The 14,563-nt window shown below is 34.2% G+C and overlaps 1 protein-coding gene across 1 annotated transcript; it reads right to left on the bottom strand.

Annotated features, from left to right (window-relative positions):
• Positions 1–10,268: 10,268 nt before the first annotated feature.
• On the bottom strand, positions 10,269–14,053 carry LOC149423588 (mitochondrial inner membrane protease subunit 1). The gene is made up of 2 exons (XM_089632027.1): positions 13,718–14,053; positions 10,269–10,811 (listed from the first exon to the last, which is right to left on the bottom strand). The coding sequence occupies exons 1-2, from the start codon at positions 13,823–13,825 to the stop codon at positions 10,464–10,466; spliced, it is 456 nt and encodes a 151-aa protein (XP_089488153.1). The 5' UTR covers positions 13,826–14,053; the 3' UTR covers positions 10,269–10,463.
• Positions 14,054–14,563: the final 510 nt, after the last annotated feature.

Raw genomic sequence — 14,563 nt, forward strand, 5'->3', positions numbered from 1 at the left:
TCAAAATGTGCCTTCCCATCTGATTATGTGTGGCATGCCAGATCGGGAGAGGCTGGTTTGGGAAGACCCTTTGACCTCTCCAACTGGCCTCTCGACCCATCGCCTTGCGCCGCAGTGGGGGGGATATTTTCATACGTCTTTCACTCCTGGACACAATAATTCCTAGATTCCTACCACCCCTCATACCTTTTTTCTTCCCAGAACTTTCTCTCCTTCCTTTCCTTAAAAAGACCCTCTAAACAACGTCCCCAAAGATTTCTTCCCCACACAGGAGGCCCTGAGGAAAATAAATTCCCTGAGGGCCTCCTGTGTAAAATATTATGGAGATAATGTAAAATAAAAAAAAAAACACTGTCATTGTAACAGTTAAAAAACAACGTTGGGTCGCCATTGTGGCAGTTAAGATTTAACTGTTGCAAAGGATTATAACCACGTTGGCGTCATTGTGACAATCTGAGGGGGAATCAACATCGGGTTGTTACGTTTGCAATAATAAAAGAATTTCAACATAGCATTTATTACAACAACGTAAGAACAAGAGCAAGAGATCTCTAACTAACAAAATAACATGTTACATCCCAGGGGTGAGCGTCAGTACTAAGTACTGGGCGCACGGACATTATTTAAAATTGGTAGCAAATGAATTGGTGTGACATTGTGGGAAACATAATATTCTGACCTGTTTTAATTAGAGGAAGGCGCCAAAAAACACATCACGCGTTGTTAAATTTAGATTTGGAGTAAAACGATGACCAGAGAAAACGTTTAACAAGCTGCTGCGTCATTGCCTTGCCCGGTAGAATGTCGTCCGGGCGCTCGCTCGTGTCCCTCCTGAATCGCGTCGTCGCCAGCCCGCTGCTCGTTTGGTACTCGTTATTTAAAAATGAATAAAACACCACCACATTAATGATCCCTGTTTGGTTGGCACGACTGAATCTGTTGATTCTGGCATCATCACATACCATTTCATTGGGTATACAGTAATAAATGGTAGAAAAAGTCAGGGACGCCCGAGGAATACGTTACAATCTACAAGTTCTTATCAAGAACGACCCTACGCAGGCGCAATTGGATTGCAATCTTTAGAGCACAGGCGTCAGGTTGGAATGCTATCCTTGTTCTTATGGTATTTAAATGAAACATGCTCCGAGGAACCAGTGCCATTTATCCGTTCCGCACCAGTACAATATCAGGAAACACAAAGCCAACATTTATACTTGATTGAATTTATTTATATCATGAGAATGGGTCCTTTCTACGACTCGCTCTTGATTTCAACACTTCGGCTGTGGAAAGGTTTTCGCATTTCCTCCCTCCTACAACATGGGTCTCCTCAAGACTCACGTTAACCTTCAAAAAGACCCTCCATACAGCATCCCCAAAGATGATATAGGCCCTCAGGAAAATTATTTTCCTCGGGCCTTCAGTGTGGAGTTGATGTTAAAAAAATTGTATCTTTATCCATGTTAAAGTTTGGCTAATTTGGTAAAATTGTGTTGTATTTTAAATAAATTAATAAAGTTTCTAAATATGCTTTAAGAATATCCATAAGGTTAAACGCGACATTCATTATAATCTATGAATTCGTAGATGGCGTTAATTGAATTATTTTATTAAAATACGCTTTTGCAAGATATGCTTTAGAATATAAAGATGAATTATTTGTTTGCGCCTGTACATACGCAATATGAATATGTAAATGGTTTTGTCCGAATAAAAACTCAATTCCATCAAGAAAGACATACAAAACAATATTGTATCGGTGATTCAAACCAATATTGTATTTGTATGCCTCTCTTGAAAGAATGAAAGAAGAAGAATAAATATGTTCAACAAATGAGATCGACAGCCTTAAAATTCGCACAGCTGTCTAGAAGCAATCACTCTCTGGATGTCCTCAAATAAACTGAAGCTAAATCCTTCAAAAACCAAGTTTCTCTGGGCAGCCACAATAAGACGCCAACATTTAATAGACAACTCACCAATTGCTATTTCCGGTAACGATGTAACTGCTAAAACAACGATCAAACTTCTGGGAGTTTATCTGGATTCAGACCTTTCATTAAGAAGTCAGGTAAATAGGATCGTTAGCACGGGGTTCTTCTACCTAAGACAACTTAAGTCAGTTCGTAGGAACCTTTCAACAGAGGCAACTGAACTACTTGTGAACTCATATATAGTATCACGTCTTGACTACTGCAACGGCATCTATGCTAGTCTTCGTAAATGCCAAACTGATAAACTACAATCAGTGTTTAACGCCACAGTAAGGTTAATCACTGGGGTACCCAAGTTTTCACAGATTTCAGAACACCACAGAAATCTTAACTGGCTGAAGCGTCCTGAAAAGATTCAGTACAAGTTATGCTGGATGGTGTTTAAATCTATCAGCGAAATGGCGCCACCCTATATTTCTGAGCTATGCATTCCAGAAAATACTGGTCTAAGGCAGTCAACTCTTAGATCAGCGACATCATCCGCAGTCGGAATGATGAAAGAGCCTAAGCGAAATCCGAACACTAAGTTTGGTGATCGTGCATTCAGAGTATCCGGCCCTAAGGCTTGGAATAAACTGCCTATGGAATTGAGATGTATAACCAGCCTAACAGAATTTTGATAACTAAAAACTCACTTTTTCAGACACTTATTTCCATAAATCTGTCATTCATCCAAATATTCCTTTTTTGTTATACTGTAATTGTTGATGCACATACATACATTCTCTAGCTATTCCGTTCAACTACGCATGATAAATTCAAAATGGTATTGACTTACCTATTAATGGACAATATCAGTTGGAACATAAAACGTCAACTGGTTTAATTGTTGGCAGATGAATAATCTAAATGCGGTTAAGATCGACGATTAATTTCATTCATTTAAGATACATATGTATACTTTTCTATAAATCTAGCTAACCCATTGGGCACATTTTGCACCCGTGTTCTAAAATTAATTATGAAACACCCTAATATTATAACTTCCTTCTTCTTCTGGGTCTAGTAAAATTAGAAAAAAAAATTATCGATGTATTTTTAAATGTAAGTATGTTAGCTGTAAGTTTCTACATATGCAAATATATATATGTCATTAAGACAGTAGTTATAGGCAATAGTCGTAAGTCACTAGGTATAAGTCTTAGTTGTAAGTCACTAGTTTTTGGTATTTCTTATTTAATAAATATATTTGTACGGAGCCCTTGAGGATATTTTTCACAAAAAGGCGCTATATAAATTAGCCAAATATTATTATTATTATTATAAAACTATTTATTCATATTCATATTGGACATGAATATGAATAAATATTCATATTCATGAATATTTATAATGTAATATTTATTTTTTTAATAATATTTATAATGTCCCACAAGGTAGTATCTTAGGACCCTTATTATTCTAAATATATATTAATGATCTATGCAACCTACAAATTTGTGGACAAATCACAACTTTTGCCGATGATACTGTTTTGCTATTTTACGCTAAATCTGGGGATGAAGTCTATAAAACGGTAGAAAATGGCCTTCATACTGTTAAAAATTTACTTGACGCTCATATATTAACCCTGAATACAGACAAAACAAAAATTATAACATTTCGAATATCAAATAACCTCTTACCGTCTCAACAAAGCCTCAAACTGCACAACTGCAACGCCGTAATAACCCCATGTACTTGTCCTTCTTCAAGTAGAGTTGATACTATTAAATATCTTGGTATACAAATAGACGATCTCCTTAAATGAAATGTACATGTTACAAACCTAACGACAAAACTGAGGAAAATCATCTATTTCTTTAAAAAGATTAGGGATATTAGAAATAGAAAACAACTGAAACAAGTTTACTGTGCTCTTGTACAATCGTCTCTCGAATATGGTATTATCAGTTGGGGTAGTGCCTCACATACTTGCCTGGAGCCTTTAGCAAAGATTCAAAAAATAATTTTGAAGGTTATTCAAAAAGTCCCGTTGAGAATGAGTACTGATTTTATTTTTAAGACACTGAATATTCCTAACCACCCTGTAAATTGCCATCCAACTCAGGCGTTTCACACCTAGTGAGATGGGCAATAGGTGATTTCTTTAACTAAATGTGATATTAAAATAATGAAATAAAAAATTTAAAAAAAAATATATATATATACATATATATAATGTATGTATCGTATGGACACAAACAAATAATTTATCATTATATTGTATAGAATACCTTGCAAAAACCTTATTTTAATCAAATAATTCAATTAACGCCAACTATGCATATGTAGATTATAACAAAAAGTACCTACATTCACGAAGAAAGTAATTGGATCACAAACAGACCGCACGTCAAATTTCGCTCTTCTGAAATCACCTTAATTAAACTATACAATACACAGTTATCCAAGCAATTCACCGGTAAACGTGTTCCTAAAAACCAATAAAGTGAATTTTCTACTTTAGTGAACTATAAAAATTCGGTTTTACTCTCATTTTAAGTGTTTTAATATTTTGTGTTGTGACAGAAGTGTTGTTGCCTAAAACAAAAAATCATCATTATCGGATTCACCAAATAATAACAAGAGTGAGCAAGTTAATATTACTCTGTCATATAACAGATTTTAGGCGCAAAGATCCTACAGTTGCCAACTTGAGTAGCGGGAATTATCAGGCTAGTTGCTGGGTCAAACGTAACGCGCAAAAGATCCGCTACAGTTCCCCCCACCCCCGGCGACCGAGCTCCTCGTTCCTCCTTCTTACGCGCCGACCTCTGACCTAGCTGGACGTGTGTTCGTTTCGGCGCCCGCGTTCCAATTCGCACCGCTCGGTCGAGAAGCCAAATGTACGACAATGTCGCGCTTTGAACATCGACAGGCTGGCACCGTTTGTTTGAAACACGGCGCACAGTCCTGCAATCAACAGGATACCCCGACAACACCACGCTGTGAGTCTCTTACATTTCCTATTACCCTTGAATGTGTCCGCTAATAACCTAAATTCGTCCACGCTGCCTGTCGGTCTAGAGAGCTGTTAATTATTTCCCAGAGAGAGATTAGGGAACCCTTTGATGATAATTCTAGTTAGGATGTAACAACCTGTATTCTATTGTCATTCACCCATGTAATGTCCATTTTGCCGCTCAAATACAATGTTGATTTATAAAAACCTAACCTCTTTCATTTGGGGATAGCGGTTGTATGGGAGTGTTTTGTGTAGACGGTGGGATATGGATTCTTGAGCCTCGCGCTGACCCCGAACCCTGACTATGAGAGAGACGTCTCATGCCCCCGCATCTGAGCTGGCCGAGGGAAAGTCAGGGCCCCCCCCCAGGTCCGACGCGCGACAACTCTTAGTTGTCGAGTAGCTGTAACCGGTTCGTGGTCTAGTGGTTAGAACGCTCGGATAGCTAGCAGTCTATATTGCATTCGCCCAGACATCCGAAGGACCCCGGAACGATCCCAACTGCCGCCAAAAATTTTTATTTTTATATTATTTATTTTTCCTTGTGCACAACTGAAATTAATAACAAGAAAGAGAACGGGATACCATTACTCAGACGCAAGACAAAAATAAATCGAACTACAATGAATTGTGAAGCCTGCTTGAACATTATCTCCAAAAATGACCATGCACTTACGTGCGCCATCTGCAACATTGCCTTTCATAATAACTGCCTAAATATCTCTGATACCAGCTTTAAAAAAATGGCATCTAAAAATAAACAAACATGGAAATGCCCAAAATGTAAAAGCCGGCCGAGCTCACCTGCTCCGTCGGCCTCAACATTGGGTTCAGAAGCCGATATATTATTTGATCGCCTCACTAAACATTTTGACAACAAAATAAGTGAAATGAAAAAACTGTTTGAGGTAGAAATCAGCGATCTTAAGAAAAGCACTAACTTTATTTGCAACCAGTATGATGACCTGATCACACGCTTTAAAGATTTGGAGGAGGGCCTCAAAGGTATAAAATTATTAAAAGAAGAGAATGAAAAAAAAAACACAAGAATCTCATCCCTGGAAAGCCGTCTTGCAGATCTAGAGCAAGTGAAGCTCTCCGACAGCTTGGAAATGGCGGGCGTGGAATTGCGGCCGGGAGAACAAGCCTCGGAAGCAGTACTTCGAGTAGCCAACTCACTGGGACTGCCCTTGCAACCACAAGATATACGCATGGTGACCAGGACTCAAGATCGAAGACAAAACACCCCAGACAAACTCCACATCACCTTCTATAATCAAAATACAAGGGAATCTATGCTCTCAAAAAAAATGCGGCCAAAACCATAGACTCAAATTCTCCCATTTTCATCAGCGAGGTGCTCTCACCGTACTTTAAGGAACTTCTGTGGAAAACTAAGCAGACGGCTAAAGAAACCCACTACCAATACGTGTGGTTTAAATCAAATAAATTGCTTGTCCGCAAAGCAACTGGCGATAAAATCTTCCAAATAAAACACGAAAATGACCTAAAAAAAATGGGGAAACAAACTTAGACGACTTATCCACCTAAAGTAAATTAAATACATTGCTAATAATTTAATATGGCCGAATTACTAAATACTATCCACTCAACTAGCACTCGCTCACATTATTCAACCAATAATACAAAACTATGCGATTCAATATTTAGCACCCCAGGCACCCTTACTCTATTAAACCAAAACATAAGATCCCTTAACAAAAACTACGACGAACTAGACATACTCTTGTCTTCCTTTAAAATAGACTTCAATATTATTATACTAACAGAATGCTGGATCCCAACCTCTTTTACTGTAAAACACAAAAATAACTACTCCTCATATTTCACAACAAAATACCAAAACCAAAATGATGGAGTTGTCGTTTACATAAAAGATAATCTTAACGTATCTGTCTCAGAATTCACCCTAGAAAACTCAAATTGTTTACAAATAATCGCTGACCCAGATACGTGCATACTCGCTATTTACAGATCACCTTCATCACACAACATTACGCCCTTTCTAACAGCTCTCGACACTCATATAAAAAAAATTACCCACTTCAAAAACATCATCGTAACTGGTGACCTCAACATAAATATACTTCCACAAGGCCATCCCCAGAATATCGAATACCAACTGATGCTCCTGGAACATGGCATAATAAGCGCCATCAACACTCCAACCAGAGTTACCAGAGACTCGGAATCATGCTTAGACCACATAATGATCAAATCCAAAAACAAATTCTGTAGCGTAGTATTTGAATCCACAATCACAGACCACTACACAACAATGATAGGACTGACCACACAGACATTGAACCCAACAATTCAAAACAATATCACAAAATTTGAAACTGACTACGTGAACCTAAAAAAATGCCTAGAAAAACAAACGTGGGAACACCTTAAAAAAATTAACAACACTGAAGAAGCCTGGAATTACTTAATAACATACCTACAAACGCTCATCACTCAAAACACCACAAAAACATTCAAATCTTTCACGCACCGCAAAATAAGACTAAAAAAATGGATTACTCAAAGCATAATAAATTGCATTAAAAAACGGGATAAACTACACAAACAAGTCACACGCAACCCAAATGATACTTTTCTGAACTCTTTCTATAAAAGGTACAGAAATACTTGTTCTCTAATTATACGAAAAGCCAAAGAATTGTATTACAGAAACAAACTGATTACTGCTAACTTTGACCCGAAAAGCGTTTGGTCTATTCTGAGGGAAAGTACAAATACACAAAAAAACAAAGATGATGAAATAAAAAAAATACTTATCAACGACGAAGAAGTCGACTTCCACAAAAATCCTACACTTATCCTTAATTACATAAACAGACATTACACAAATATCGGAGCAAGCCTAGCCGAAAATATAAAACAAAAGTCGTCTAGTAACGATAATCAAGAACCTCAAAAAATTCCGACTCAGTGCAAACACAAAAATAGTGTCAGTCTTTTCAAATTACATAGAGTAACTCTGGAAGACACCAAAAAATTAATACATTCCCTAAAGAATAACACAACATCAGGTCCTGACGGAATAGACTCTAAAACAATAATAACACTAAGCGAACAACTACTTACTCCACTAACATACGTTATTAATCTTAGCCTGAAAGAAGGAATTTTTCCGAGCATCCTAAAAAAGGGTCTGGTTATTCCTATTCATAAATCAGGACCTAAAAATAGTGTAAACAACTTCAGACCCATTACACTATTAAACACGTTGTCAAAAATTCTTGAAAAAGCAATAAAAGAACAGCTGCAACATTATCTGGAAAACATGCAAATACTCTCAGTTAACCAACACGGCTTTAGAAAAAATAGGAATACAGAAAACGCAATTGCCACTGTAACCGAGTTTATTACACATAATTTAGATGCCAAAAAAAAAGTAATTTCAATCTATTTGGACTTATCTAAAGCCTTCGATACAATTTCGCACAAACAACTTTTCAAGAAGCTAAAAAACATTGGCATTAATGGAGTAGAATTGGAATTAATGAAAAGTTTCATGTCTGACAGAACACAACAAGTCAAAATTGACAACAAGACAAGTGAACCACTTTTAATCACGTACGGAGTCCCACAGGGGAGTGTACTTGGCCCACTAATATTCCTCATATACATTAACGAATTATGTGACATTGAAATTGATGGTAAAATCGTGACCTTCGCTGACGATACAGTTCTTCTGTGTCAAGCAGCCACATGGAAAGATTTATTCACAACAGCTGAAAAAAGTTTGTCAATTGTCATAAAATGGCTAAACAGAAATACTCTTACCGTTAACACAGTCAAAACAAAATACATCACACATAGTATAACACAAAGAGGTCAACCTCCTTCTAACTTGAACTTGTTTTTGCATGACTGTAAACAAACATCATCCTATTGCCTATGCGAACACATCGAAAGGGTAAAACAAATAAAATACCTAGGAGTTATTATTGATACACACTTACAATGGACTGAACACATTAATTTTATCACTAATAAACTAAAACGAGTCTTGCACCTAATAAAATCCATCAAAAACATTTTTCCACTAACAATACTCAGATCAATATATTTTGCACTGTGTCAATCCATTGCCACTTATGGAATATTAGCTTGGGGAAGCGCTACAAACATAACAATTGACCCAATTCAAAAAGTTCAGAAGGCAATAATAAAACTCATACTGCAAGTACCATTCTACACAGACTCAAACAAAATTTTCAAAACTCTAGACGTCATGTCAATAAGACAACTTTACGCCAAAACTGCTCTCCTACATCTCATCCATAATAATCTTCATATTACAAATCAACCAAAAGCCATAATAAAAACCAGGTCATCAACAAATAAAACACTGAACATTCCGATAACACACACCACACACGGACAAAGACACTTTCAATACTACGCAACCAAACTTTTTAACAGTATGCCCATTACTTTGAAACAACTAATGACTACAAATACATCTACAAACTTTCTCAAAAAACATATCGTAGCCTGGATAAAAAATCAAGATATTCACTTTATTCAAAAGATTATAATTCCAAACCAAACATAACCAAAATATGATAAATAAAATTAAATATTATACACGTTCTTTAAGAATTATCCAAAAATTACATACACGCACATATATATGTGTGTTTTCATGTTTCAATATGTCTGTGAAAAAAAAAAAAAAAAAAAAATAACTTTCTACCACAACACATAAATACCTGTCACACTTAATCACAAACACGTAAACACCTCAGCACAGGTTCTCCTAGTGAGGTGTTCACGTAACATACAATATCAACCACACACAGTTTTACCTACATCAACCTATGTTCTTTATTTTTTATACCTATTTTTCTGTACTACAATATAAACCACTGTAAAAAATTGTAAAATGTGTATTCAAGAATAGACATAAATAAATAAAAAAAAAATAATAAAAAAATTCAAAATTTTATGATTTCAGAGGAAATTTTGGTTTTGATTTATACAAAAGAAAATTATTTTTCTCAGAACTACTAGTGTATTATAATGCAAGCAGTGACAACTTTTTTCTTGCTACAGCAACCAAATCGGGTGAATTTGTTTGAATTTTGGCCTAAAAAATAAAAACCTTACACAAGTTATTTTCAAAATAAAAGATAGTGCTTTGTCACAATGTTCAGAAAGAAAATCAGATAGATGAATGTTCAGTGCACACTTAACAACGTGTTTGCCAAAATTCTTCAACCATATTTTTCATAAGAAATATAAATAAATAAAATTTGTATTAAATAGGTTTGAAAAGAAAATAACCACAAATTAAACCATATTTTTATCCAACCATGATAAAATCAAATGTGATATTTACCAAAAAGTATGCTTTTAATATTCTTCTTTTATACAACGAATTCTTCTTTTGAGAAATAAACAAATTGAATAGGGCACAATAGAAAACAAGAAATGTTTGACTTTTTGTATTATTCAACCATAACAATTATTTATATATAGTTCTATAATGACTTAATGCTATCTAAAGGCCATATTCTGCAAACTGCTCTACTTCTGATCAATCCTTGAGGTACGGGTCCATATAAACGAGAGTCTGCTGAATTGGACGAATTATCTCCTTCCAACCAAACATGTCCCCTTGGAACTATCTGCCCTCGTAATGAAAACTGTCCCTTCATTTTATCACCTGGCAACCCAATAACACGTTTGCAGATGTTCTGTGTAGGATTTGAGGGACTTTTGGCAATCACAATATCCCCCCTTTGGATTTTCTTTAATTTAGGGCTTATGTGTTCAGTTAGGAGAACATTGTTAGAATGTAATGTGGGCTCCATTGATGGTCCGGAACACTGAAAAATTACAAAATCGTTATTATAGCAATAAATACAATTGAATTGTTTTTTTTAAGGGGAATATCACTCAGATCAATATAAACCTTATAATTTGTATATTTGAGTAATTTTTTTGGCTTTGATATTTTAGCACAATGTCAAAGCCATTATGATGATTTTAGGTAAAATAAAAAAAGGAACTTATTCAGAATAAAAGTATTAAAAATTATAAAATTCGTAGGACAAGTCCCCTTTTAATAATAAACAAAATTAAAATGTCGAAATCAGATTAATTTGGATTTTCGGTGTTTTATGTGTTTATTACGTTTTTCCTTAACCCTTTACAACCGGCTTCACACGAGAGTGAGTTTGTGTTTGAAGACAGAAAATAAATTTGTTTTTGTGAACGGAACCGGTGTCGATTGAACGTGCGGGAGCTGCTTATTTAGGGTACTTTCAAGCGCACATGTTTCAACCAGTAAGTCGCCCAGACCTATGAGATCATAACTAAGAGCTTTAACAATGTGGCACATCACAATTTTAAAATTGTTTGCCGGTTGCAAAGGGTTATATGCCTTATCAACAGGAAAAGGTATACGGTTGACTGTGGACCTTTGCAAAAGCTTGTTTTTTAAATGTGTGTTCTTACCAAGCCATCAATATATTAGCGACTATGTATCTTCGAATGATCCAATAATATTCCAACATGGAATATTGGGATATTCCAAAACAGACCTTTTCAGTTCACTGAACCCATGGTTTCAATTGATAGAGCGGATTTTTTAAATACTTTAATAAGTATGTTTTATTTTTAATTTACTTTACTAAATATGTCAGAGTTCTCAATCATATTTTTTGACTTTTTGAAATACTAGCATACAGAGCTCAATCATATTGACTGCAAAGTAATTCTTTGAACTGGACTTGACAATTATATCTGTATATTCATTCGACAGTCGTAATATCAAATAAATCGGAAATATCATTTAATTACTCTGAAATCTCCATCGCCTGGCAAAAAATTTTCCTCATATTGTAAAATACTGAGAATTTTCTTGAACCTCCTGTAATTAGCCAATGACGTTATAAATTTTACCATTGTAATTTTTCTATTTTGACCACCACAGACTACCACACCAGAAAATACACGTAGATCAGTAATATGACTAATATTATCAATATATTTCTTCATTAGAATAAACAAACAAACTTCATTAGATCCCTTTCTTCCCTGACCTTCGTGGTAAGTAAAAAAAATCACTCTTTCCAGATTTCCGACTACGGATGCCAAAGTCGCTGACCCAGTCGATGCCCATAAAATATTGCTGTCGACACGTCTTTTAGTTTTAAAACGGGACTTGTCGAGGACATGTCCCCTTATAAAATTAAATTTCACATCCGTGGTTGAAGTGGAAGAAATATTCAAAAAAAAGTCTTATTCTTTCACAAAACATGCGTCTACATCTAGGTAATAAAACTGCATTTAAATGTCAATTTGACCAAAACATGGACAAATGATCCAATTATGTTGAATAGAATACTAGGGTTTCACTAGATACCTTGTCTACCCAAACATTTGTGAAATAACAACAATTTAAAGAGATCCTCGCTTGTGTAGCGGTTTATCGGAAGGATTAAATAATAATTAATTTATTAATAATTTTGTTTTTGTTGGGATGCTGAAGAATGAAACAAAAAACATAAAAAATACATTGTCGAATTGAATCGTCCGTCTAAATTGAAATGCACAAATACATTCAAACATCTCCTACCTAAAATGATTTTCTGATACCATAAGGGTTTCAAAATAAAAGGTAAATATACAGAAAATAGGGACACACCTGATTTAGTCATAGTGCTATTATTTTCCTGAAAATCTACAATTTTTTTGAGAACTGTCATGTTTATTTCTAGTATAGTAATTTTATATAGCTGAAGTTTTTTAAAAAATATGCATAATTTATTTTTTAAATACTTTATAGTAGTTAGATAATAATGAGAAGTAGGTATTTCAGTTCCCGGAAATGGAAAATAATGCATTTTAATAATTATTTCGTTAAAATTAAAACCGATTGTTACTAGACGACCATTGTTATGGATGTCAAAGTTTTAAAGTTAGTTTTATCTTCTCGTATAATCAAAATATGAACCTATAAAACGGGTTCTTTATTTGTCAAGTTGTCAGTTTAAAATGGTTTAAAATAAATAAAACTAGCCTAAGAAAAACGACTATTGGTAAATTTTTACCTACGACTGCCGTTTTTAATAAGCATTTAAAAAAACCTTTGATTCAACTAAATGACAGTAAAAAAACAACTTTTTGCATTTACGATTGTGCAAAATAGTAATGTTTAATATTAATTTCGAACATAACATAATATGATCGGAATGTTTTCAGATTTTCGCGTATACACGCGAAAATCTGTTAACTGACGCACTATTTTAGAAACGGTAATTGTAAGTAAACATTTACTCAAGAAAAAACTATTTACATTGGGAGACATGGTAAAACATGCATTAAAATTCCAGTTTTATTAATTTTAAAAAAATTTCCCACAAAATGATCACTTTGCTGTCATCCTGGATTTTTTTAGCATGGATCGACTTTTATGAAAGTTTCGTTTAATAATAATATTTGAATGATTTGTATAGCGTCGTTTTTGTGCAAAATCACCTCAAGGGCGATCAATTTAAATACTCATAAATTACTTAATTAAACCAAACTAAGAACTTAAAAACCTATTTGGTACATGTAAATATTTGTTTCTTGTAGTAATTGTTGAAACGAAGTGTAATTTCCATAGTCTGTGCCTAAAAGTGTGGCGGTTAAGTAAATAATTAAAAAGTGCTTGGATAGTGATATTAAAACATTAGCAGTGATGGGATACATATATTATGGATATATGGAACTATGTTATACTTACAACTACCAGATCACCAATGTATTCAAAAGTACAGTGTGTTATACAACCATATTGAACCATATAACCAAATGCTCCAATACATTTCCAAACATATTTGTGGAGAGGCATTTATAAATAATGATTTGTTAATACCGAGAACAGTTTTCAAAACACTTCGTTTGGTGTAAAATGACCCAGAATTTGATATCAATAATATGCAAAAGCATTCACAATGAATGAGAATTTTGTGAACATATTTAATACAACGAATTCAGACACAACAAACTTAAATCTATTTAAATCATCATAAATGATCAAAAACCAGGAATTACGTTTGTAAAAATCAAAACAATGACATTTGCTCGATATTTTTTAATGTTAGGCTATTAAATTTACCGGTGGTTTACGATAAAATGGTCAATTGAATAAAAATTGTGTGGGTACCAACTTTGGTGAAACTTATTGATTTTTCCTCGATATCTAAATAGATAACGATGCGTGTCAAACAAAAAAATATAACAATCGTTTTTCCGTCTTCATGTTCTTTGTCTCCTTAATCTTCACCAGACCATTTATTTTCTATTATTCATAAATTTTATTCAAAGATTTTTTTTCACCATTCCATCAATGACAAAGAATAATTACAATCGATTGTACCGACATTTATTTACTTAAATAATGTGCGTTATATTTAAAAATAATTTATTTTAATTTTAAAATACGCAAATACCTACATTTTTTTTTAATTTTTCTGATGGTGAAATCGGAACAGCTATGAAACAATGTAATCTTACCTCATAATGTGTAAATCGTTGAACACTGTATCAAAATTGATCAATTCTCATAATTTTTTCAACCAAATTTTGT

The sequence above is a fragment of the Hesperophylax consimilis genome, chromosome 5, assembly GCF_061612785.1.
Source record: "Hesperophylax consimilis isolate HC1 chromosome 5, BYU_Hcon_1.0, whole genome shotgun sequence".
NCBI classification, from domain to species: domain Eukaryota; kingdom Metazoa; phylum Arthropoda; class Insecta; order Trichoptera; family Limnephilidae; genus Hesperophylax; species Hesperophylax consimilis.

Coding starts and splice junctions, on each gene's coding strand:
- LOC149423588 (XM_089632027.1), bottom strand. CDS start 13,825: ATGCCTCTCCACAAATATGTTTGGAAATGTATTGGAGCATTTGGTTAT. Junction 10,812..13,717: donor ACATTGGTGATCTGGTAGTT/GTAAGTATAACA, acceptor GTAATTTTTCAG/TGTTCCGGACCATCAATGGA.